Here is a 23,897-nt window from a genome sequence, read left to right on the forward strand (position 1 = left end):
CCTCTTCTTTATCTCTTCACCACCACCACCACCCCTCCCCCAGGAAACTCATCATTGGGAAATCTGACTATTTTGCAAGAATAAATCTGCCTGTTTCTCATATCTCTTCAGTACCCTCTGACTCTCTAATTGGACCCTATCACTAGAATCCCCATTTAAAGAAATGGCTCAGCATAGTTTTTCCTCTCCATTTCCTACCAACTATACTGCTTTTGGAATTCTTTAGAATTCTCCATATTTCTCCTGTGGTAGGTTTCTAGGAACCTTCTTCCCTCCTCTGGCTCTCTTCTTCCTCTTGTACTTTCAACTTCCTTTTGTGTATTCTCTTTCTCCATTAGATTGTCACTTCAAGAGGGAAGGAACAATCTTTGTTTTGCCTGTATTTGTGTTTTCTGAACTTAGCACAGTGCCTAGCAGATAGTAAGTATCTATAAGTATCTAGCAGGTAGTAAGTAATGCTACATCTTTTGTTTTAATATATCCCTAATATAAGATATACTTTTTCTCATCGAAACTGAAATTTTCTTTCCTATAACTTCTGTCTAATAGTATGATTTATATCCTCTAGGGCCAAAAATAATAAATTGAAATTCCTTTTCAAATGACAGATTGTTGAAATAAAATCACTTAGTTTGTAGATCAAAGAAAAAAGAAAAGGACCTATATGTGGAAAATTTTATAACATCTCTTTTTGTGGTATTAAAGAATTAGAAACTATGGGGATGTCTTTCAGTTGGGGAATGGCTAAACAATTTGCGGCATATGATTGTGATATAATACTATTGTGCTATAGGAAATGATAGTAGAAAAACCTGAGAAGACATATGAACTGATGCATAATGAAGGGAGCTGAACCAGAAGAATGATCTACATAGGAATAACAATATTGTAATGATAATAAATTGTGAAAGACTTAGCAACTCAGATCAATACAACAATCCAGAACAATTCCAAAGGACTCATGATGAAAAATGCTATCTATCCACCTCCAGATAGAGCAATGATGGACAATGAGTGCAGATTGAAGCATTTTTTTTCACTATATTTTTATTTGTTTGTTTGTTTGTTTTACAGCAGGGCTAATGTGGAAATGTTTTGTGTTTTTTTTTTCATATGTATAATGCGTATCATATTTTATGCCTTCTCAATAACTGGGGGAGGGGTGAAGGGAGAGAATTTAGAACTTTAAAAAATTCGTGGCATATCATATAGTTGTAGATAGAAGCACACGTGTTCCCTACAGCTTCTTGTTTTTTTTTACATGGCCTATCATTCTATTTCCTTCAGTCAATAAAGTGATATACAAATTCTAGTGATTTTGATACTGATTATGCCTTAATGTACCCTAGTTCCTAGTACCTTGCTCTGGATGTGTTCTGGGGTATCAATGTCTGTTCTAAAATTTGACACGCATGGCTGAACACAATAATGCATATTATCTTCCAGACTAGAAATAACACTATTGTTTCCTTCATTTTTGACCCTGTTCCTCTATTAATTTAGCCTATGATCATATCCACTTTGTTGGCTCCATATCACAACTGTTGATCTATATTGCTCTAGTAGCTACTTAAACCTCTGCTTTCTTCTTTCCTCAACCAAACTATTGCCTCATAAACCATGTCTCAACTATCTTCATTTGACTTTCCCCTTCAAAGTACCTCCCAGATCTACCTTTCATATTATACTATCTGATTTTGATATTTTAAGATCCCTATTAAGCTATCTAGTATATTATCCAATGATATTTTATGTAGTTACATATTTAGATTATGTTCTTTGTAGCTATAATTTGTTATTATAATTGTTATTACAAATATGGCAAGCCTAATCACTTTATTTGAGCAGTACCTACATTTTTTGTATAGCTATCTTTTTCCTAGAGGATATATAAAGTTGCTCAAGAAATTACATGATAAATTTTACAAAAATAAAATTTTACTCTTCATTTCTACACAAGGAAGGATAACATCTACCATTTTTCTATAAATTAAAATGTCTCCATAAACTAATGAATAGGACCCTCTCTGTATTTTCTACAAATTTCTGAACACAGATCACAAAGTAATCAATTAGAAGGGAAATCAGAGGTCAATGATCAAAAACACTAGCTGAGTGAGAATCTCTGTGAGCTTTTGAGCTCTGCATACATGATCAGACTGTTTCTACTTCAACATCTTTAGTGAGGAAAAAAAATATACCTCCTTTGGAAATATTCAAATGTTTTCTGCCCAAATCTTTTTCCATCTAAGTTCTAGAGAAATCTTACTCCTTAGTTCTGCCATCTGTGATTAGCAAAGCAAATCCATTCATTATGCTATGTGTAAGGGTATAAATTCTAGCTATACTGTCTAAAATAGCTAATGAGTGGTTGCCAATAATTATAAGCTTTAGCAAGAGTTAGACTTTTAATGCATTTATTAAGGAGAATAAGAATTTTGTAAAGAGAGAGAGAAAGGAGGAGAGAGTGTTCTAGTTCCGCTCTCCGCCAGAGTCCACAGGAAAGAGAGAGAGTCAGAGCCCCAGGTTCCCCCTTCTTCCTCCCACAAGCAAATATCACTTCCTGAGTCAAAGAAAGATTGCATTGTCTTGCCTTAGAGACCTTCACCTCATGGCAGAGCTTTTCTACAGTAAGTCTACAGCAGGTGGCATCATTCCAATCGTTACATATGTTATATTCTATTAAACAGGGGCACCTAGGCAGTACAGTGGATAGGCACCAGCCCTTGATTAAGGAGGACATGAGTTCAATTCTAGAGCTCAGACACTTGACACTTACTAGCTATGTGACCCTGGGCAAGTCACTTAACCCCAGTTGCCTCACCAAAAAAACTACAAACAAAAAACCCCACACATATATTCTATTTTAACACCTGAGAAAGCATAGCACAGATGTTTTCCAGTATCTATTTTCCAGGTATAAAACATATAGAGTTCCTTCTCACTGATCTTCATGGGGCATCATCTGTCCCCTACCTTGCTGCCTTCTACTTCATATATATCTACATTATTAACAACTTTTCCACACCAAATATGACATACAGATTAGAAGATGATACTTCAGATATGCTGTAATAGGAAAAATATGACAGAATTTATCTTCCATAGTTGTATCTCCTACTAGAATGCAAACTTTCTAAAGACTAAGTAGTATGCATTATTTATTTATTTATTTATTTATTTATTTATTTATTTATTTATTGTCTTTGAGTGCCCAGGACTGAGAACCTAATAAAATCTTGTTGATTCATTCTGGGCACTACATCTCAGTTATTGCATCTCCAGATTTCATTTGCTTTTTGTGCTATTCTGAACAGATTAAGCTTTGGCCCCTATTGGGGGGATAGAGAGCCTGGTAGGTTAGAAAGCACACAATGGTGTCTGAATTATCAATGGGAAGGGTACAAAGAGTAAAGTCAGTAATTAGATTTAATTAAATAAAACTCTCCTGGTAATTCAATTCCTGCTTGGAAACCTCACATAGGAAAGGTTTCTGTTTGCATTAAGGCTTCATTGGAGACTGCTAATTGACTATCAAAAGCAGCAGAATAGCATCCTATGGTGATAAAATAAAGGAAAACCCATGAGAAATATATGATTTTTTTTTTTTTTGCTCAGGAGCCACTAGTTACTGAAACCCAATACAATGATCAGTCATGGCAAATGGAATTTGCCAAAACAGTTAATGATGAGGGCTAGCATCAAGAGCAACAAAGAACTAAGAATTCTCCTTTGAGCAACCATGGAGGATAAGTGGAATTTTGCACTATTCTACAGAGAGCTTGAAATGTTTGTATTTCCACAAGTTATCAAATAGCAGGTAAGCATTCACCAATGTAAAATTTGTCTCCCCTCCAAGAAGCTGAAAAGGCAAAAGGATCATCTCTCTACTATTCAACTCATCAAGGGAATTTAAATATTCTAGAAAACATTGGAGTGATAGAGAAAGTGCTTCTAGGAGGAAAACAATGAAAATATCTAAATAGCAAGAAGCCAGTACTAAATGGTATAAATGGCTCAAAATGTTGTTGTTGTTGTTGTTTTAAAAGCATTGAACATACTATTGTGGTTGGGTTGTTTTGGGTTTTCTTTTTTTCCAGGGAAGCAAGGGAATAGTCTGATGTACAGAAAAAACATAAGATTTCTAAAGTTTGCTTCAAAAAGAGACAATGTGACAATTAGATTTCATGGCCTTAGTACGGTACTTATTTTATACCTCATGAATGAATGAACGGCCCAGCATATAAATCCAAAAATGCAGAAGAAAGAGATGGAATGGAAAACAACTTTCCATCAGGACATTCTCATTTGGTCTCTCACTGATCATTTTCACTTTGTCATATTAGGGATTCTTTTCATGTAGTGTTGAATTAGGTGTCCACGTAGGTCTCTTCAAATATAAATTCATGATAAAAGACCACTACCACTGCCTCTGCCTAGAAGGGATGGTATTATCTATTGAAAACACACCAGATGGAATTTCTTGCTTTCAAAAGTGTATGCAATTTATTCTGAAGCTGAAATTCTATTTTTATTTTACCCTCTTAGCATTTGGCGGTTGAAAAGCTGTTATTTTTTATAGGATGTATTAAATGACTAATATATAAATATTGTCTCTGCTTTCCTTAAAAAATGAGTTGATGACATTATCCATGTTATAATCAAATGAAATTGGATTAGAAATCAGAAGACTTTTTGGGTTCAAATTATGTCTTTGGCACTTACTGCCTTGTGATGTTGGAAATGCATTTTCCCCAAAAGGATTAATAATATTTGTACAACTTACACCATAGGGTTGTTGCAAATAGAGTACTTTGACAGCTATAACAGCACTGCCTAAATGTCAGCTCCTATTATTAAGCATGAGCTATTTTCTGCAATGACAAGGATAGTGAGATAGATTCATCAATTCCAGCTCCTCAGTGTGGTGACCATGACTCTAATCTTGAGAATTATAAATCATCATCATCTACTCACACAACTTAAAACTAATGTCCCTAAAACTTTTCCATAGACAGGTCAACCCCTTTCTCAATTCTATGAATTTTCCTTGATTCCATGAAGAAAGCTCAAGCTAGGCAAGGGGCCACTGTTTCCCCTGTTTCAGGGAGAATAGGAGTCAGAGGTGGTAATTTAAATACCAATGCAATATCCACCAGGTTATTTGCTCTCACAGGTTAGACCTGTTTCCAATTAAAACTGTCATTTTGAAGAAGAAAATTGCATGTTCCCATTTTGTAGGCCAACAATAGCTTGTGTGTTTTTTTTTTCTTTTTCATTGTTGATATTCATGTTTAAAAGCTGTATAAATGCACACATTTGAATGTGACAACCACCGGTAGGTGGTTACCTTATCTTTTTTGACTGACAATGATGAGATTTCTGTCATGCTCGCCTCTCCTACAGTGCCAGTGATGGGATTTTTTGAAATCTTATTACTGGTTGCACTACCGTGGTCTTCAGATGGAACTTTCAATCAAAAAGGCAATCAGAAGGTTATACATTCGTGAGTTTCCCTACAAAGGAGCCCTGCCAAAGCCAGGGAGTATATAATATAATGCTGTGGAAGAGCCTGCTTGCCTTCAATCCATCTGCAGTTATAAAGAGTAATGGGGCTGCCTTAGCTCACAGCACCCTCCTTACTCTCCAAAATGTGGCCTCACCTGGAACTCAGTCCCAATTTCAGTATGGAATCAGGATATCATATTTCCTGTCCTAGTAAGAATTTCCCATTTTTAATGGAGAGCATCATCTTATATTAAGGAGCTGATTAACAGAGATTTCTAGGACACATTTTGCTATCTGAAATCTGATTGGATACCTATCTTGTTTCACTTGAATTGCTTGAGTATAGAGTTTTTCTTCTTTTTCCTCCTATGATGCAATTGTTGTTCAGTCATTTTTTTTCAATCATGCCCCAAATTTTTGTGACCCAATTTGGGGCTTTCTTGTCAAAGATTCTGGTGGTTTGTCATTTTACTTCTCCAGCTTGATATATAAATGAGGAAACTGAGGCAAATTGGGTTAAGTGACTTGCCCAGGGTCATACAAATGTTGGTGTCTGAGGAAAGATTTGAACTCAGGAAAATGTCTTCAGATAATTATTTATATTATTTTAATTATAATTTCAATTATTCTACTCTAAAGTTCAGACCCTTGAAGACTCACAGTATCATATCAACAGTAACTCTTTAGCAAAACTTAGAGACTTTATGAGTGGGCACTCTCCCTCCATTAATGAAGATTATAATAATATTTTCTTAAAAAACAAATACAAAAATCTTCATGTGTTGTTGCAGTGGGGGAAAAAATCACCATCTCTGGTGGCTAAAGCCAGGGTGTTAGGCATTTTTATACCTATTTTATTTGATCCTCTGTTAACATACATACTACACCAACAGGTCTTATATTGCATGGTTTTAACACATCTGTTCATCAAGCAAAACCTTCAGAAATCATGGGTTATGATGCCCTACGGGAGCATCATAGTAAGATAATGGAAAGAATGCTTTACTTAACTACAGGTACATGGAAATCTTGGTTATCAAAAGAATGTGGTACTGCCATGATGGAGTATGGAATAGTGACATGTGTTGAAGTGAGTTGCAAGCCCTGAATTCTATTTCTTGTTCTTCCACTAATTAATCATACAACCTCAAGCAGCCACTTCAATTCACTGGTTATGCCTCATCTAAACTTCTAGAGTTCTATTCACAATTGATTATTCATTATTTGAGGGCATGAACCAAGACTTGAATAAAAGATAAGACCAGAAGTATTTATAAAAATATATTTCACAAAGTAGGAAACAATACAGGAGTTTCTCTTAATACAATACATGGAGTAAATAAACAAACAATATAGCATCAAAGCAAAGTAGAAAATTAAAATGATTTGCATGTAATACTTAAGTTTTATTATACAATCTCTACTTCTAAATGGCAAGTTTGCATTACAAATTGAGTATGCTTGCAGCTTCTAATGCTGTCTTGTCTTGGAGTGCAAAAGCCCCTGTGCATAACCGTGAACGTTAGTTAAAGAAATGCTAATAACATAAGTAGTAAAGTTATGTACAAACTGGTTCCTTCTCTAATACATTGGAGAACTATAAGCATGTTTATTTTACTGTGTAATGTGTGGGCTTCTAAAAGGCTAGAGTTTAAATATTCACATGAACAGTATACTTCCAGATGTTTGTGCTTGTAGTAAAAACACCAAATATGAGAATTATGAACAAATAGAAACTGTTCAAAAGTTTCTCTGGGAAAATGTTATTCCTGCCCTTATCAGTCAACTAAAGCTTAATCTACTCAAAAGAGAATGTTAGCTTCCCTTTTCTTAATACAGTATCTGCAATTATCCTATTAGCTCATCAAAATGTACATATATTAAACATTCATTTTTATATCTATAGAAAACAATCTAAAGGATTATTAATGGAATATAATTTTGCTTTTTTTTTCATATATTCCCCTTAATCTATAGATTACCAACCTTAATAAATAAAAGCTGTATGGACATCAATAAAATATTTATTTCAAGGATTAAACAAATAAATTCACTCATCAGTGATAAAAGCAACCATCTCTTATATAGTCCATCCATCCTGTGATATAGTTCATTTTGTTTGTCCTTGTGGAAGATGATGAAGTGGAAGATAAGAGTAATCCTTCTTCTAGAAAACAAGCCTATTTTAATGGGATTTCTCCTCTCCCATCACTGAATGTGCACCCCTCCCCCACCCTTCCCCTGGAATGAATTCAGTTAAATGTGAAATATTTTAAGGCTTGACACAATATTTAAAGATGAGAAATAGTCTGTGGTTATTGGGCCAACAATTATGTACGATGGATGGTCACTGCACAGTAGAAGCTAGTAGGTCTTAGCACAATGCTCCTCATAGCTAGCATTGTACAGAAGACCAGGTATTGCTTTAAAAATTTTGGTGGCGGGATCTTTGTTGCATTGAGGAAAAACTTGTTACTTTATACACCCTGGCAGATGACATTATTTCAGCAGCAAAATCCCTGCAGATCCACTTCTCTACAAATGCACCATTTGTTTGATTTTTCCTCTATTCCTACTTTGAAGATTAACCAAGATCCCAATCTCCATGTCCATGGTGGTCAAGTGAATATCAAATATCAAAGATTCTAGACACTCCACATATTTTACTTCACACACTCCACAAGACTTATAAACTCCTAACATATACGTTTGTATACTTTTTTTTGGTTCAACATTACAATGTAGTTGATTTCATAGATGACTGGCGCTAACTTGCCTCTAAAAACAAATGACCACATTGGTTGTAACTAACAGGGATGGCCTAGAATATTACATGAGTTTCAGTTTCATGGGAAGTTTATAATCCACTGTCAAGTTTCTTTGTCACTTTCTCCAACTGAGTAGAGTTCTCCAAGTTCTTTTTAAAACGAGGCCCCCATTCACTGAGGTAGTCAAAATTCTGATCTGAGTCTGATGCCGAGGACTCTAGGGAACTGAGAGATCCAGCCACTGAGCCTCGGCCTTCATAGCCATAAATCTGAATGGAGTCATATGGTGGAGCTGTGGGATCATTATCAGCCTCATGGAGCCTCACATTAATAAATTCATCAACATCCACACCATTTGGAACAGGTGCAAGCCCTTGCCTGGGCATAAATTGCAGATCGGGTTTTATATCCTTCCGGGGCAAAAATCCATTTATTCCATCTGGATTCTGTAAAGTTGCAATGTCAAAAGCTTCTGTATCCTCTTCTCCACCTCCTTCATCATCATAACGGATGATATTTTCCCTCACATCTTCATCATCCTTAATAATCAGGGGCTCATTTTTATGTCGTCTGAGAGTTACAAACAACACCACAATGACTGAAAGGAAAATTATGGAATAAAAAACAAATTAGTCAAAACAAGTTACACTAAAAGAAAATATACTTATTGCTTTTCAAGAGACATATTCCTTATTAGTTTCCAAATTCTTTTTATATGATTCAATAGAAAAACTCATGCTAAAAGAGTGAAAACAGAATTCTGGGAGGATGCAATTCCCCACCAGTTTTGACCTCTTGTTGTTATATATCTAGACTTTAATGTAACATCACTATATTTTATATCAAAGGAAAAAAGAAGAGGGGAATAGAAATATCAAAAAAAAATTAACTGATATTGTGAAGGGCAAATATAGTAGTGGAGCATTGATGGAAACTTCAGTCATAAGCATAATTCCTACTTTTTAACTTGTACTTTTGCTTCCTGAACCTGTTGTACCTATTAACCCCAAATAAAATATTTTTCTTTCATATTCTACAAATATCCAATCTGGTTATAGGACATCCATTCCAATGTCATAAAGTCATACAAAGCAACATTTTTTTTTTTTTTTTTTTTTTTTTTTTTAGGCAATGGGGTTAAGTGACTTGCCCACGGTCACACAGCTAGTAAGTGTCAAGTGTCTGAGGCCGGATTTGAACTCAGGTACTCCTGAATCCAGGGCGGTGCTTTAACCACTGCGCCATCTAGCTGCCCCCCATTTCTTTTTATAATATGGTATGTGATGTGCACTCATATATATTGAATTATACAGTGTAACAAACACTTTCCTAGTATAAATATTAATTTTAGTACATTTTCCCCATCAATTAATACAAGTATTTGTATAAGATGGGCTTAATTTTTAGCTGTATTATTTCTTTTGTGAAAAAAAAAATAATATTTTTTATAGGTTACAAACAGAGGTCTCCAAACAGAAAGTTTACAAGTACAATGAAAAGACTAACCTAGGAAATTTCCTAAGTTGATTCCCAATCATTCCACCTATCTGCAATGCCTCCAATTCCTTGTTGCCAAGGACTCCAGTACAGAACAGAGAATCTAATATTTACTCTTTCTATATCTCAAGGATATTATTGTCTTCTCCCCCCTAATATCTTCCCAACTCCAAAATACAGACCATAATGTCAAGTATCTGAGAATATGAAAAGTAATTTAAAAATTGTTTTTAAATTATGGACCCTCGGTCCAGAGAGAATCAATGGTTTTGAGCTATTTTTCATTTATTTATAAACCTGACAGACCTTGATCATCAGATTATAAAATATAATACATACCTAGTAGTAAAATGATGCATGCTAGTATAGCTATTAATGCTCCCATACTGAGTCCAATTGGAAGTACATAAGCTTCTACATACAAGACTGTAAACACCATCACTGCTGCAACCGCAAACACGAATGGTCAGAGTGCTGGTGCTACTCAGGGGAGGGTTTCCACTGTCACTGATTATAATTGGTAAAAGATAGACTTCTTGCTTCTGGCGATTGAATCCACTATGCTTTGCCAAGATGCTTAGAGAATTATCTGGAAAAACAAAAAGGTTTGCATCATTTCAAAAAGTTGCTCCAATGTTTTTATTTTTTTTTTATTTTGCCATCCCAACTGTTCAGTTTCTCCTTGCCTTTTGTAGAACAGCATCGTTTTTCTTTATTCATTCAAAAGGCTTTTACTAATCACCTACAAAGTGCCAGGAAATGTGTTAGGCCCTGGGGATAGAAAGACAAAACTGAAACAGGTTAGGTCCTCAAGGAACTTGTATTCTATCTTCTGGAATCAGTAAAAACGCACACGCACAAACACACAAATGCAAGCATACATATTGCTGGTGACTCTAGGGGCTCCATGATCAGCAAGGAGGTTATGGTACCAGTGTCCTGCTGAGTTTATCAAATAACTTTTAAGGAGATGATCCCAAGTGTATTTTTCATTAGAAGAAGTACAACATAATAGATAGAGCACCTACCTTCACAAACTGTTGTGGGATCAAAGGAGGAAAAAAGTACATGTAAGTGTTTTGCAGATTTCCCCATACTCTATACACAATGAAACTATATCACTATATTTCATCATCATCAGGAATTCTGGCAATCCAAAGGTCTATCAGATTCCCAAAGCACACTAAAACTAGCAATGCAAGCTAGGATTGGAATTTGGGAACAAGAAAAGCAAAACATTGGAGGCAAATGTGAGGATGAGACATATTTGAATGTCTTGACAAATGCTTCAACAGAGGGAGGTTAAACAAAGTCGTTAGATCAGCCATCCTGCCTGGCATTAAGGTTTCAAAGAATGAGTCACCAACAGTATGATATTCACATCCATTAAAATATAAACATGTCTATAATGCCTTGCTGATCAGCAGTCAACCTGACATGATGTGCTCATTTGTTTAATATGTTCTATGGATTTCCTTTGGTTATGCCCCATTATACAATGCTTTTGGGAAGAAGGATATCTACAAACGATATTAAGCCATGGTGTACCCAATGATCCAAGGATCTTTATTTTACATGACCTAGAAGGCAGACACAGCATGCAAGGGAACAGTCCCTGAGAGCAGACAATAAATAGCTGTGCTCTATTTGGGGAATGTCTGTGACACATTGGAGCACATTTATTTAGCTCATGGAACATTGGCCAAAAGATTTCACATGCTATAGTCAAAACAGAAGATGAGAATTGTTCTTCAAAATGTAATAATACATATCATAATGACTGCTTTGTCTTTTGGTAGTGACATTATTTGTATGTGATGCTATCTTTGCACTTTCCTATTTCTTTGACATATTCACTAATAATAACTTACAGACCTAAAGCAGGAATATAAAAAATGATTGTAATATGAAAGCTATCTTCTTGACTGTGAAAGAAGCATTATGGTGCTTGCAACACTAGAGTCATGCCAGATCTCTCTACCTTAACGGTTTAAGGAAGGCATACAAAAAAGAAATGCCTACTGTGCATGTGTGCATGTGTTTCTTCCTTGTAAACTTCTCTAAAGACCAAGGTTGTCATTGTCATTTTGTTGTCACTATTGTAGGTTTGTTTTGTTTTTTTGTTTGTTTTTGGTTTTTGAGGGGCGGGGTGGTAGGAGGAAGGATAATAAGGATATGCTCATTTTGGAAGTGAGTGTGCTTGCTTAGGTCTATTTTGAACTCAGCAATTGCAGAGAAAGGAGTGATATTGAATGACATTTTTAGAAATGGTTATTATATCTCCTATTGAAAATCTTTTTTCTGAGGGGGCAGTTAAGTGGCCACAGTGGATAAAGCACTGGCTCTGGATTCAGGAGGACCTGAGTTCAATCCATGCCTCAGACACTTGACACTGACTGTGTGACCCTAGGCAAGTCACTTAACACTCATGCCCTGCAAAAAACAAAACAAAACCACATGAAAATCTTTTTTTGAAAAGGTAACAAGGGGAAAAGTCATGAGTGAAAGGTTGTTCTATAAACAAAGACTTTTCATCTCATTCCTCTATCTATGCCTTTACACCTGCTGTTCCCCAGCTAGGAATAACTTACCTCCTCAATTCCACATCCAGTCAGTTTTAATATGTCTCTCTCTGTCTCTGTCTCTGTCCCCACATACATGCACATACAGGGAGGCAGAAAAATCCTTAACATTTCTGAGCCTCAAAGTATTCATCTGAAAAATTGGCATACTATTTGATGCTAGCTACCTTACAGTACTCATTCAATGAAAGTGTTTTATAAATCCTAAAGAGTGAGTGAATTATTATTTATATTAAAAGTACATTAGTGTACAATGTATTACACAATATGAACTAACTCACTGGCTTGTGATCAACTACTTGGAAAATTATATTCTTTTTTTTGGAATCTAAGTTATTATTCAACAACAAAAAATCATTAAGCTCCATTTGTGTCCACCTGCCACCATTAAGGGCCTGGATGCCAGACCAGATATAAACATCAGATCACCAACTTGGGAATACTATCAACACCTCTATTACTTTAAAACTCAGGTGAAACAGAAGAGTTACTTTATTTTTTTTATATTTCCTTCATATTTTGTAAAGTGTCTTTCCCCCAAAGTTTGACTCCAAAGCAGTGCCCTTTAAAGACTCAAAGACTGTTGTGGTAAAGTAGAGCTCTGATAGGTCTCAACAAACTAGAAAAGGTTCAAGTATATGTAGTGATAAACAAATTTGTTGTAAGCTTAGGACAAATAAATCCACATCTAGAGAGCTTCCTTAGCAGGCTAGCCACAGAGCAGCTATTCATTGCATGTAAGTCACAATGTAATTTGTATTAATGAAGGAATAGTCACAACTTGTAGGTAAGTATTTTATTATTCATTCCTACAATTAAGGCATACATTGCTTAAGTGAATCGACCAGGATAATTCAGCTAATGCCTAAGGCCATATTTAAATCTGAATCTTGCTGACTCTCACCATGTTCAAAAAGAATGTGAGGAATCGAATAAAGTAATTTTTTAAAAACCCAAGAAATAGGGCAGTTAGGTGGTGCAGTGGATAGAGCAACCGCCCTGGAGTCAGGAGTACCTGAGTTCAGGTCCGGCCTCACACACTTAACATTTACTAGCTGTGTGACCCTGGGCAAGTCACTTAATCCCAATTGCCTCACTAAAAATTAAAAAAAAAAATTAAAAAAAAAAACAAGAAATAGGGGGAAAACCTCACCAGATAGCAATGCCTATAGAAAATTGAGTGCTACATACATACATACATACATACATACAACAGAATACCACATTGCCAACTCTGCTCAGTTTCTGTAAATGTACAGTACTTGCCACTTTTCAGTTACCATTCATGGCGCCAGGCCTTCTGTTTTGAACTCGAGAATTCTGTAATTACTTTTCAATGTACCTCTCCCTCCCCACAAACACCTCAATACTCAGCATCAATTAAGGTGAACTCATCTACCCCTCAATAAAAAGAGATTAGTTAAATTGTCTAAATCCAATAATATGGATGGGAGAATCAATAATCTAGAAGTTATATTACTATTAAAAGGTTATATTAATGTTGAATTGACTCAATCACCAATCATTTATTCGCCTACTAAATGCCAGGCACTCTACTAAGAACTGCAAATACAAATATAAAGGGAGAAATAATCTGTAATTGCAAGGAATTTACATTTCAACACTATCTTGACAGGAGAGTAAGCTTCTAGGAAGATAAATGAATAAAAAGTAAGTTATAAATACAGGTTACCTTCTACACCAAAAAAAGATCACAAAAGGGATTAAAATAAGGACACAACAACAAATTGATGAGTCGAAGATAAAGGAACATAAAGAAACTTGGTAGAATGAAAAGTTATGTCTAAGCAAAAAAAAATAAATTAACTAAGTAGAATGAAACAAATACAACTGCCAATAAACAGGAGATGGTTAAGATTTTCATACAAGGGGCAGCTAGGTGGTATAGTGGATAAAGCACCAGCCCTGGATTCAGGAGGACCTGAGTTCAAATGTGGCCTCAGACACTTGACACTCACTAGCTGTGTGACCCTGGGCAAGTCACTTCACCCTCATTGCCCCCACAAAAAAAAAAAGATTTTCATACAAGAAAAACTGAAACAATAAAATTTATAAACAATAACAACAAAAATTAAGCAAACAATTTTTCTTTTTTTCTTTTTTTTCCCCAGAAGTCAAGCGCTTTATTCCAATGCAGCAAACTTTGGGGAGCAGAGGTGGGGACTGGCATTTAATCTTCCTCCTCATCATCTCTGGTGCCGGCCCCTCCATGGCCCCTTCTTGGCATTCTTCTTCTTGACCCCTGCCTGCCCGGCCCCCTCCATAGGTGAGCGCAAGGAGAAGTTGATGTGCTTCTGGGAGTCCAGTCGCACTATGAAGGAGGGGATGTTCACCACCTGCTTTCGGACCCTGATATGCCTCTGGCGGATCAGCACCCGCGCCTGGTGGATGGACTTGGCCAGGCCCAGCTTTAAGACCTGCGTCTGCAGGTCTCCAAGAAAGGTCTCCAGGAAGTCCTAGATCGTCAGGCTCAGGATGTAATCCAGCTTCATCTTGCCCTCGTCCAGGACGCCAATGCGCACCAGCCTCCGGAGCAGGGCATTGCCTTCGAACAGGCGCCTCGGGTCCTTCTCGTCCAGCTTCAGCAGCTCCCGCACGGCCTTGCGGATCTTGGCCAGCGTGAACTTGACCCGCCACACCTCGTGCTTGTTGCGGAGCCGGTACTTGCCGATCAGCTTCAGCTCTTGGTCCAGCCGCGACTTCTTGAAGGGACTCCGTGGCGTCACGTACGTACCCAGCTCCTGGCGACTGGCATTTTGGCCTAGCAGGGCGGTCTGGCTCTCGCCTCCTGCACGTTTCAGCACCGACCGGAAAAGCCGAATATTTCTTAAATGATGAAAAGCAGTGACCAAACTATTTTAGATGAAAAAAAAAATGAAAAGGAAATGCAATAATAACAATAAAAGTTTTAACTTTTAGCTAAAAGGACTACAGAAATAATGAGTAAACAATTGTAAAAACTTAAAAAATTAAAAGAAGAAAGGTTTGGAAAATAGAATAAAAATTAGAGACCTCAAAGATTAAAAGACAAACTGGATAATAGACAGTTTATAGCAAAGGATATAGACCACTCTCCCCTCTCAAAAAAATTGTTATCTGAAATAGATAATAAAAGATAAGAATTAAGTATAAGAAAAAATTAACAGACCAATGGAAAAATGCATAAATTGTCTACAGACCAAAATAAATCCTAGAATGTACAGAGATAGCTGCAGAATTACTTTCTAAAAGAATGTGCTCAATAGATGGTGATTGATTGATTGAGCAATTAATATCTGCTACATATAAAAATTATAATGATCGAAGGTACTTTACTACATTCTTATGATGCTTAAAAAAATTTGCCCTTAAAACTAAACAAGGAGAGATGAATCAGAGAAAAAAAATTGCAAATTCCATTTAGAATGAACTTATATATATACATTTAAAATTCAATTTTAGCAGATTCTAGAGAAATCTAAAAACAGCATATATGACCATTGGAGTTCAATTAAGATTGAAAGGATAAGTCAACATTTGGAAAAATATGGGAAAAAATATTTGTAATTTAGATGATTGTGTCTGAGTTAGGGGGAGGAGTTTAAAGAAAAGGGGGAAAGTCCATCAATTTAACAATAAGCAATTTTTTGAGCACCTATTATATGCAAGACATTGCTGGACACTGAAGTTTCTCCTATGGTTGTAAATATGTTTGGAGGAAACTGCTTTCTTTGGAGGGGCAGAGTGGAGAGGAATAATTTAAAATATATATTTTAATAAATTTAATGAAAATAGAATATAAAATTATTTTCATAAAATATCTCTGATAAAAAAATTTGACTTTTAAAACTTATACAAATTTTGACAAATATATAAGGCTAAGAGGCTGTCCTCTCTGATGATCCAAAGATAAGTGTTTAAAGGATAGGAACCATATTTTTAAATATTTTATTTTAATTTATTTTTTTCTTTTTATATATTACATATAAGGATAGTTTTCAACATTTGTTTTCACTGGATTTTAGTTCCAATTTTTTTTCTTCCCCCCCTTCCCTCCTCCCCATGACAGAAAGCAGTCTGATATAGATTATATATGTACAAGCACATTAAACATATTTCTACATTAGTCATCTTGTGAAAGAAGAATCAGAGCACAAAAGAAAAACCTCAAACAAGAAGAAAAAAAACAGTCCAAAAGTAGAAATAGTATGGTTCAATCTGCATTCATAATTCACAATTCTTTTTTCTGTATGTTGAGAGCATTTTTTATCATGAGATCTTTCAAACTGTTTTGGATCATTGCACTGCTGAGAAAAGCCAAATCTATCCCCATTGTTCATCACACAATGTTGCTTTTACTGTGTACAATGTTATCCTGGTTCTGCTCCTCTCAGTCAGCATCAGTTTATGTAAGTCCTTCCAGGTTTTCTGAACTCCTCCTGCTCATCATTTCTTACAGCATAATAGTATTCCATTAAATTCATATACCACAACTTGTTTAGCCATTCCTTAATTGATGGGCATTCAGTCAATTTCCAATTCTTTGCCACCACAAAGAGAGCTACTATAAATATTTTTGTACATGTGGGTCCTTTTCCCTTTTCTATGGTCTCTTTAGGATACAGACCTAGCAGTGGTACCACTGGGTCAAAGGGTATGAACAGTCCCATAGCACTTTGGGCATAGTTCAAATTGCTCTCCATAATGGTTAGATCAGTTCACAGCTCCACCAACAATGCATTAGTGTTTCAATTTTTTCACAGCTTCTCCAACATTTATTATTTTCCTTTTTTGTCATATTAGCCAATCTGATAGGTGTGAGGTGGTAAACTCATCAAGTTTTTTTTTTCCTGAGTTTTTTTTTGGGGGGAGGTGAGGCAATTGTTGCTAAGTGACTTGCCCAGGGTCACACAGCTAGTAGGTGTCAAGCATCTGAGGGTGGATTTGAACTCAGGTACTCCTGACTCCAGGGCCAGTGCTTTATCCACCTCGACACATAGCTGCCCCTCAAAGTTGTTTTAATGTGCATTTCTCTAATCAATAGTGATTTAGAGCATTTTTTCATATGGCAATAGATAACTTTGACTTCCTCATCAGAAAACTGCCTCTTCATATTCTTTGACCATTTCTAAATTATGGAATGACTTGGATTCTTATAAATTTGATTGTTTCCTGATATTTTAGAAATGAGGCATTTATCAGAAATGCTGGCTGTAAAAATTGTTTCCAAGTTTTCTTCATCCCTTCTAATTTTGGCTGCATTGCTTCTGTTAGTACAAAAGCCTTTTAATTAAATGTAATCAAAGTCTTCCATCTTGCTTTTAATAATATTCTTTATCTCTTGTTTGGACATAAATTGTTTTCCTCTCCATAGATCTGAAAGGTAAACTATTCCTTCCTCTTCTAAATTATCTATGGTATCACCATTTATGTCTAAATCTTGAGCCCATTTTGACCTTATTTTTGTATAAGGTGTAAGATGTTGGTCTATTCCTAGCTTCTGCCATACTATCTTCCAATTTTCCTAGCAGTTTTTTTGTCAAATACTGAGTTCCTATCCCAGAAGCTGGAATCTTTGGGTTTATCAAACAGTAGATTACTATAGTATTTACAAATGTGTCTCCTGTGCTTGTTCCATTGATCCACCACTCTATTTCTTAGCCAGTAACCACATAGTTTTGATGCTGCCACTTTATAGTATAGCTTCAAAATTGGTACAGCTAGCCCACCTTCATGTGCATTTTTTTCATTAATTCCCTTGATATTTTTTGTTTTTCCAGATGAATTTTGTTATTATTTTTTCTAAGCTCTATAAAATATTTTTGGTAGTCTGATTGGTATGGCACTGAATAGGTATAATTATTTAGGAAGAATTGTCATTTTTATTATATTACTCAGCCTATCCATGAGCAATTTATATTTTTCCAATTACATAGATCTGATTTTATTTGTGTGAAAGTGTTTTGTAATTGTGTTCATAGAGTTCCTGGGTTTGTCTTGGCAGATAGACTCCAAGTATTTTATATTGTCTACCAATTACTTTAAATTGCATTCTCTTTCTATCTCTTGGTGCTGGCTTTGTTGGTCATGTATAGAAATGCTGATGATTTATGTCGTTTTATTTTTATATCCTGCAACTTTGCTGAAGTTGTTCTTGTTTGAAGCAGTTTTTTAGTTGATTCTTTAGATTCTCTAAGTATACCATTATATCATCTACAAATAGTGAAAGTTTTGCTTCCTCCTTTCCTATTGTAATTCCTTTAATTCCTTTTTCTTCTCTCTGTTAAAACTAACATTTCTAGTACAATATTAAATAATTGAGGTGATCATGGATATCCCTGTTTCACCCCTGATCTTATTGGAAATGACTCTTACTTATCCCTGTTACATATAATGTTTGTTGATGGTTTTAGGTAGATCTGCTTATTATTTTAAGGAAAGCTCCACCTATTCCTATTGCTCTAGTGTTTTTAATAGAAATGAGTGTTGCTATTTTGTCAAATGCTTTCTCTGAATCTGTTGAGATAATCATATGATTTTGGTTCATTTTTTATTGATGTGTTTGATTATATTAATATTTTTTCTAATATTGAATCAGCCTTGCATTCCTGGGATAAATTCCCACTGGTCATAGTGTATTATACTGGTGATCACTTGCTGCATCTCCTTGCTAATATTTTATTTAAGATATTGCATTGATAATCTTTAGGGGAAATTGGTCTATAATTTTCTTTTTTCTATTTTGGATCTTCCTGGTTTAAGTAACAACACATATTTGCGTTATAAAAGGATTTGTAGAACATCCTTCTTCGTGTATTTTTCCAATTGTTTGTATAGTATTATAATTAATTGTTCTTTAAATGTTTGGTAGATTCACTTTTTTTTTTTTTAGTGAGGCCAATTGGGTTAAATGACTGGTCCAGGGTTACACAGCTAGTAAGTGTTAAGTGTCTGAGGTCGGATTTGAACTCAGGTACTCCTGACTCCAAGGCCAGTGCTCTATCCCTGTGCCACCTAGCTGCCCCCTAGAATTCACTTTTAAACCCATCTGGCCTGGAGATTGTTTCTTAGGGAGTTCATTGATGACTTGTTCAAATTTGCTTTTCTAAAATGGGCCTATTTAAGGATTTTATTTCCTTGGGCAACTTGTATTTTTGTAAATATTCATCATTTTCATTTAGATTGTCAAATATATTGGCATACAGTTGGGCAAAATAGCTCCTAATTATTGCTTTAATTTCCACTTCATTGGTGGTGAAATCACCCCTTTCATTTTTGATACTGGTAATTTGGTTTTCTTCTTTCTTTTTTTAAAATTAAATTTACCAAAGGCTTATCTATTTTATTGTTTTTTTATAAAACCAGCTCTTAGTTTTATTGATATGTTCTATAGTTTCTTGCTTTCAATTTTATTAATTTATCCTTTTATTTACAGGATTTCTAATTTAGTACTTAGTTGGGGATTTTTAATTTGTTCTTTTCTAGCTTTTTTAGTTGCATGCTCAATTCATTGATCTCTTCTTTCTCTCTTTTATTCATGTAAGCATTTAGAGATATAAAATTTCCCCTAAACACTGCTTTGGCTGCATCCCATAGATTTTGGTATGTTGTCTCATTATTGTCATTCTCTTGGATGAAGTTATTGATTGTTTCTGTGATTTGTTGTTTGACCCCCCTCATTATTTAGGATGTGATTGTTTAGTTTCCAATTAATTTTCTGTCTACCTTTCCATGGCTCTTTATTATATGTAATTTTTATTGCATCATGATCTGAGAAGGATGCATTTACTATTTCTGCATTTCTACATTTGACTATGAGATTTTTGTACCCTAATACATGGTCAATTTTTGACTATGTGCTATGTACTGCTGAGAAGAAAGTATTTTCCTTTCTATTCCTATTCAGTTTTCTCCAGATATCTATAATTTCTAATGTTTCTAATATTCTATTCACCTCTTTAACTTCTTTCTTATTTATTTTGTGGTTAGATTTATCTAATTCTGAAAGGTGAAGGTTCAGATCCCCCACTAGTATACTTTTTCTGTCTATTTCCTCTTGTAACTCATTTAACTTCTCCCCTAAGAATTTGGATGCTATACCACTTGGTGCATACATATTTAGTATTGATATTACTTCATTATCTATCATACCATTTAGCAAGATGTAGTTTCTTTCTTTATCACTTTTAATTAGATCTACTTTTGATTTTGCTTTGTTTATGATAAGACTTGCTACCCCTGCTTTTTTGATGTTAGCTGAAGCAAAATATATTCGCTCCAACCATGTTACCTTTATTCTGTATATCTGCTTCAAATGTGTTTCTTATAAACAACATACTGTAGGACTCTGATTTTTAAGCCACTCTCGCATTCACTTCAGTTTTATGGGAGAGTTCATCCCATTTACATTCACAGTTAAAATTATTAACTGTTCATTTCCCTCCATCCTCTTTTCCCCTTTGTACTCTTTTTTCCCTTCTTTTACCCTATTCCTCTTGACCAGTGTTTTGCTTCTGACCACTGCCTCCCTCAATCTGCCCTCCAATTTATCAGCTGCCCTTTTTTTTCTTGCCCCTTTTCACCCCACTTCTGCCCTCCCTTCTATCAATACTACCCTTTTTCCCCTTCCACTTTTGTTTCCTTAAAGAGTAAGCTAAATTCCTTTATACAAATCGGATTGTATTTTAGTACTTCCCTGAACTAAATCTGATGAGAGTAAGGTTGCAACAATGTTCACCCCCCCTCCTTCCCTCTATTGTAATGGATTATTTTTGTTCCTCTTCATATGATATAATTAACTCCATTCCACTTCCCCCTTCCTCTCCTCCCCCTAATCTTCTTTTATTCTGTCCCTTAAGTTTCTTTATATCATAACATCAAAGATGATTTAATAACAATATCTTAACAGAGATACAGATCCCAAGAGTTTAAAGTATTATCCTTCCTCACAGGGATGAAAGCAGTTTAATATCACTGAACAACCTTCCCCCTCCCCTCCTTTTTTACTTCTTTATATTTCTCTAGAGTCTTGTATTTGGAGATCAAATTTTCTGTTCCGTTCTGGAGTTGTGGTCTTTTTTTGTTTTTTTTTTCGGGAAGCCTTAGAAGTCCCCTATTTCATTAAACATCCATCTTTTCCTCTGAAAGAATGATCAGTTTTTCTGGGTAGTTGAATATGGGTTGTAGTACAAGCTCCTTTGCCTTCCTGAATATCATATTCCTAGCCCTGCTATCCTTTAATGTTGAAGCTGCCAGGTCTTGTGCAATCCTGACTGTGGCTCCATAATATTTAAATGGTTTCTTTCTGACTGCTTAGAGTATTTTCTCCTTCACTTGATAATTCTGGAGTTTGGCTACAATATTCCCTGAAGTGTTCCTTTGGGGTCTCTTTTAGGAGGTGATCAGTGGATTCTTCAATGATGATTTTATCCTCTAATTCTACAGTTTCAGAGCAGTTCTCCTTGATAAGTTCCTGGAAAATGATGTCTAGACTCTTTTCTTGATCATGCTTTCAGGTAGTCCAATAATTCTCAGATTATCTCTCCTGGATCTATTTTCCAGATCAGTTCTTTCTCCAATGAGGTACTTCAAATTTTCTTCTATTTTTTTAGTCTTTTGTTTCTGCTCAACAAATTCTTGGTGTCCCATTGAGTTATCAGATTACATCTGCTCAATTTTAATTTTTAAGGCCTTATTTTCCTCAGTAAGCTTTTGCACCTCTTTTTCTATTTCACCATTTTTTTCTCCCATTTGGCTATTTTTTTCTCTCATTTGGCCAATTGTATTTTTTAAGGAATAGTTTTCCTCAGTCAATTTTTGTGTTTCTTTTTGCAATGTAACTCTCATTTCTCTCATTTATTTTTCCATTTTTTCTTCTACCTCTCTTGTTGGTTTTTAAAAGCTTTTATGAGCCCTTCAAAGAAGGCTTTTTGGTCTTGAGACAAGATCATCTTCCCACTTGAGTCTTCACTTGTAGGCATTTTGATAAACTCATCTGAGTTTGAGTTTTATTCTTCCCTTTCACCATAGAAGGTATCAATTGTAAGGGTCCTTGTTTGTTTCTTGCTCACACTGTAGCCTATTTTTGTTGTTGTTGTTGATTTTTTGGTGAGGCAATTGGGGTTAAGTGACTTGCCTAGGATCACACAGCTAGTAAGTGTCAAGTGTCTGAGGCCGGATTTGAACTCAGGTCCTCTTGACTCCAGGGCCAGTGCTCCCTCCATTGCGCCATCTAGCTGCCCCATTGTAGCCTCTTTTTAAACTTAAGTTGAAGTCGGCTCCTGGGTCACAGGGTTCACTGTTGCAAGCTTCTTACTGCTCTCAGCTGCCCCACTATCAGCTACATCAAGTTGCAGCAATGTTGAGATTCCCACTGAGGCGACCTGTGCTGAGCTGAGTTGCCAGCTGACATGAGTAGTGCTGAGCCACCTTCCCCTTTCACCCAGGTGAGACAGACCTTTCCTAAAGTCTTCTAAATTATCTCAAGTAGGAGGATTGTGTCTCTCTTTTTGTAGGTTCTGTAGTTCAAGAATCTCTTTAGACTCTTGATTTAATGCTTTTGAGAGAAATACTGGAAAGCTCTGGCAACTTCCTAGCTTCTCTCCACCATCTTGGCTCCATCCCTGGAACTCCTCTGGATAGGAACCATTTTCAAAAGAGGTACAAACATCAAAAATAATATGAAGTAAATTATCAAAGTACTAATAATAATTAAGCAAATGTAAATGTGTTATGTCTATCTTCTTATACTCATTCAAATTTTCAAAGAATGTAAGAAAGAGCAAAAGTCAAGAGAGTATGTACAGTGGAAAGAATGTTGAATTTGCCATCAGAGGACTTGATTTCAAATGTTACATCTAACATTTACATCTTGGGTAAATCATAACCTTTCTGGATCTTGGCTCATCAGGTTTAATGTAATGATTGGAATAACACCACTTGCTGGAGACTTACTGTAGGAAAGCTCCACCATGAGGAGAGGTGCCTGAGGGCAAGACATGTGGCTTTTCTTTGGCATCAGGAAGTGATATTTGCTTGTGGGAGGAAGAGAGGGAGATGCTGGCCCTCTCGTCTCTTTCGTGAGGACTCTGGTGGAGAGTGGAGCTAAAGATTCGCTCTCCCTTTGATAGATAGATGACTCTAGGCCTTTCTCTCTCTCTTCAACAAATTCTTATTCTCCTTAATAAATGCTTAAAAGTCTAACTCTTGCTAAAGCTTGTAATTTATTGGCGACCGCTCATTAGATATTTTAGACAGACAAGCTTGAATTTTAGCCCCTTACACTAAAAAGAATGCATTAGATCAGATGACCTAGAATTCCCCTCCCTCCCAAAGCACTACATATCTGATTCTATGAATAAGTCAAAGTTGCAGAAGTCAAGGAATGACAAATATGTTACTTGAATTTTGGTAGAGCCTTGAGGAGGTCCAGAACTCCTGGGGAAAAAGTTAGAATTATGTGAAAAAAACCTCACTTTATAACTTTTTTGATTTAGTAGTCTCAAAATCATAAAATCAACACAGAGGTTAATAAAGGAAATGA

The 23,897-nt window shown here is 35.6% G+C and overlaps 1 protein-coding gene and 1 pseudogene across 1 annotated transcript in view; both read right to left on the reverse strand.

The window, feature by feature from the left end:
- Nucleotides 1-6,776: 6,776 nt before the first annotated feature.
- The window catches only part of CDH8 (cadherin 8), a 526,134-nt gene continuing 509,013 nt past the window's right edge, over nucleotides 6,777-23,897 (reverse strand). Inside the window, 4 exon segments of the mRNA XM_043985317.1 lie at nucleotides 6,777-8,423; nucleotides 8,426-8,874; nucleotides 10,113-10,198; nucleotides 10,200-10,362. Coding sequence (XP_043841252.1) covers nucleotides 8,379-8,423; nucleotides 8,426-8,874; nucleotides 10,113-10,198; nucleotides 10,200-10,362 — 743 coding nt within the window. The 3' untranslated portion in view covers nucleotides 6,777-8,378.
- On the reverse strand, nucleotides 14,547-15,131 carry LOC122741638 (annotated as a pseudogene).

Source organism: Dromiciops gliroides, chromosome 2, assembly GCF_019393635.1.
Source record: "Dromiciops gliroides isolate mDroGli1 chromosome 2, mDroGli1.pri, whole genome shotgun sequence".
Classification (NCBI taxonomy): Eukaryota; Metazoa; Chordata; class Mammalia; order Microbiotheria; family Microbiotheriidae; genus Dromiciops; species Dromiciops gliroides.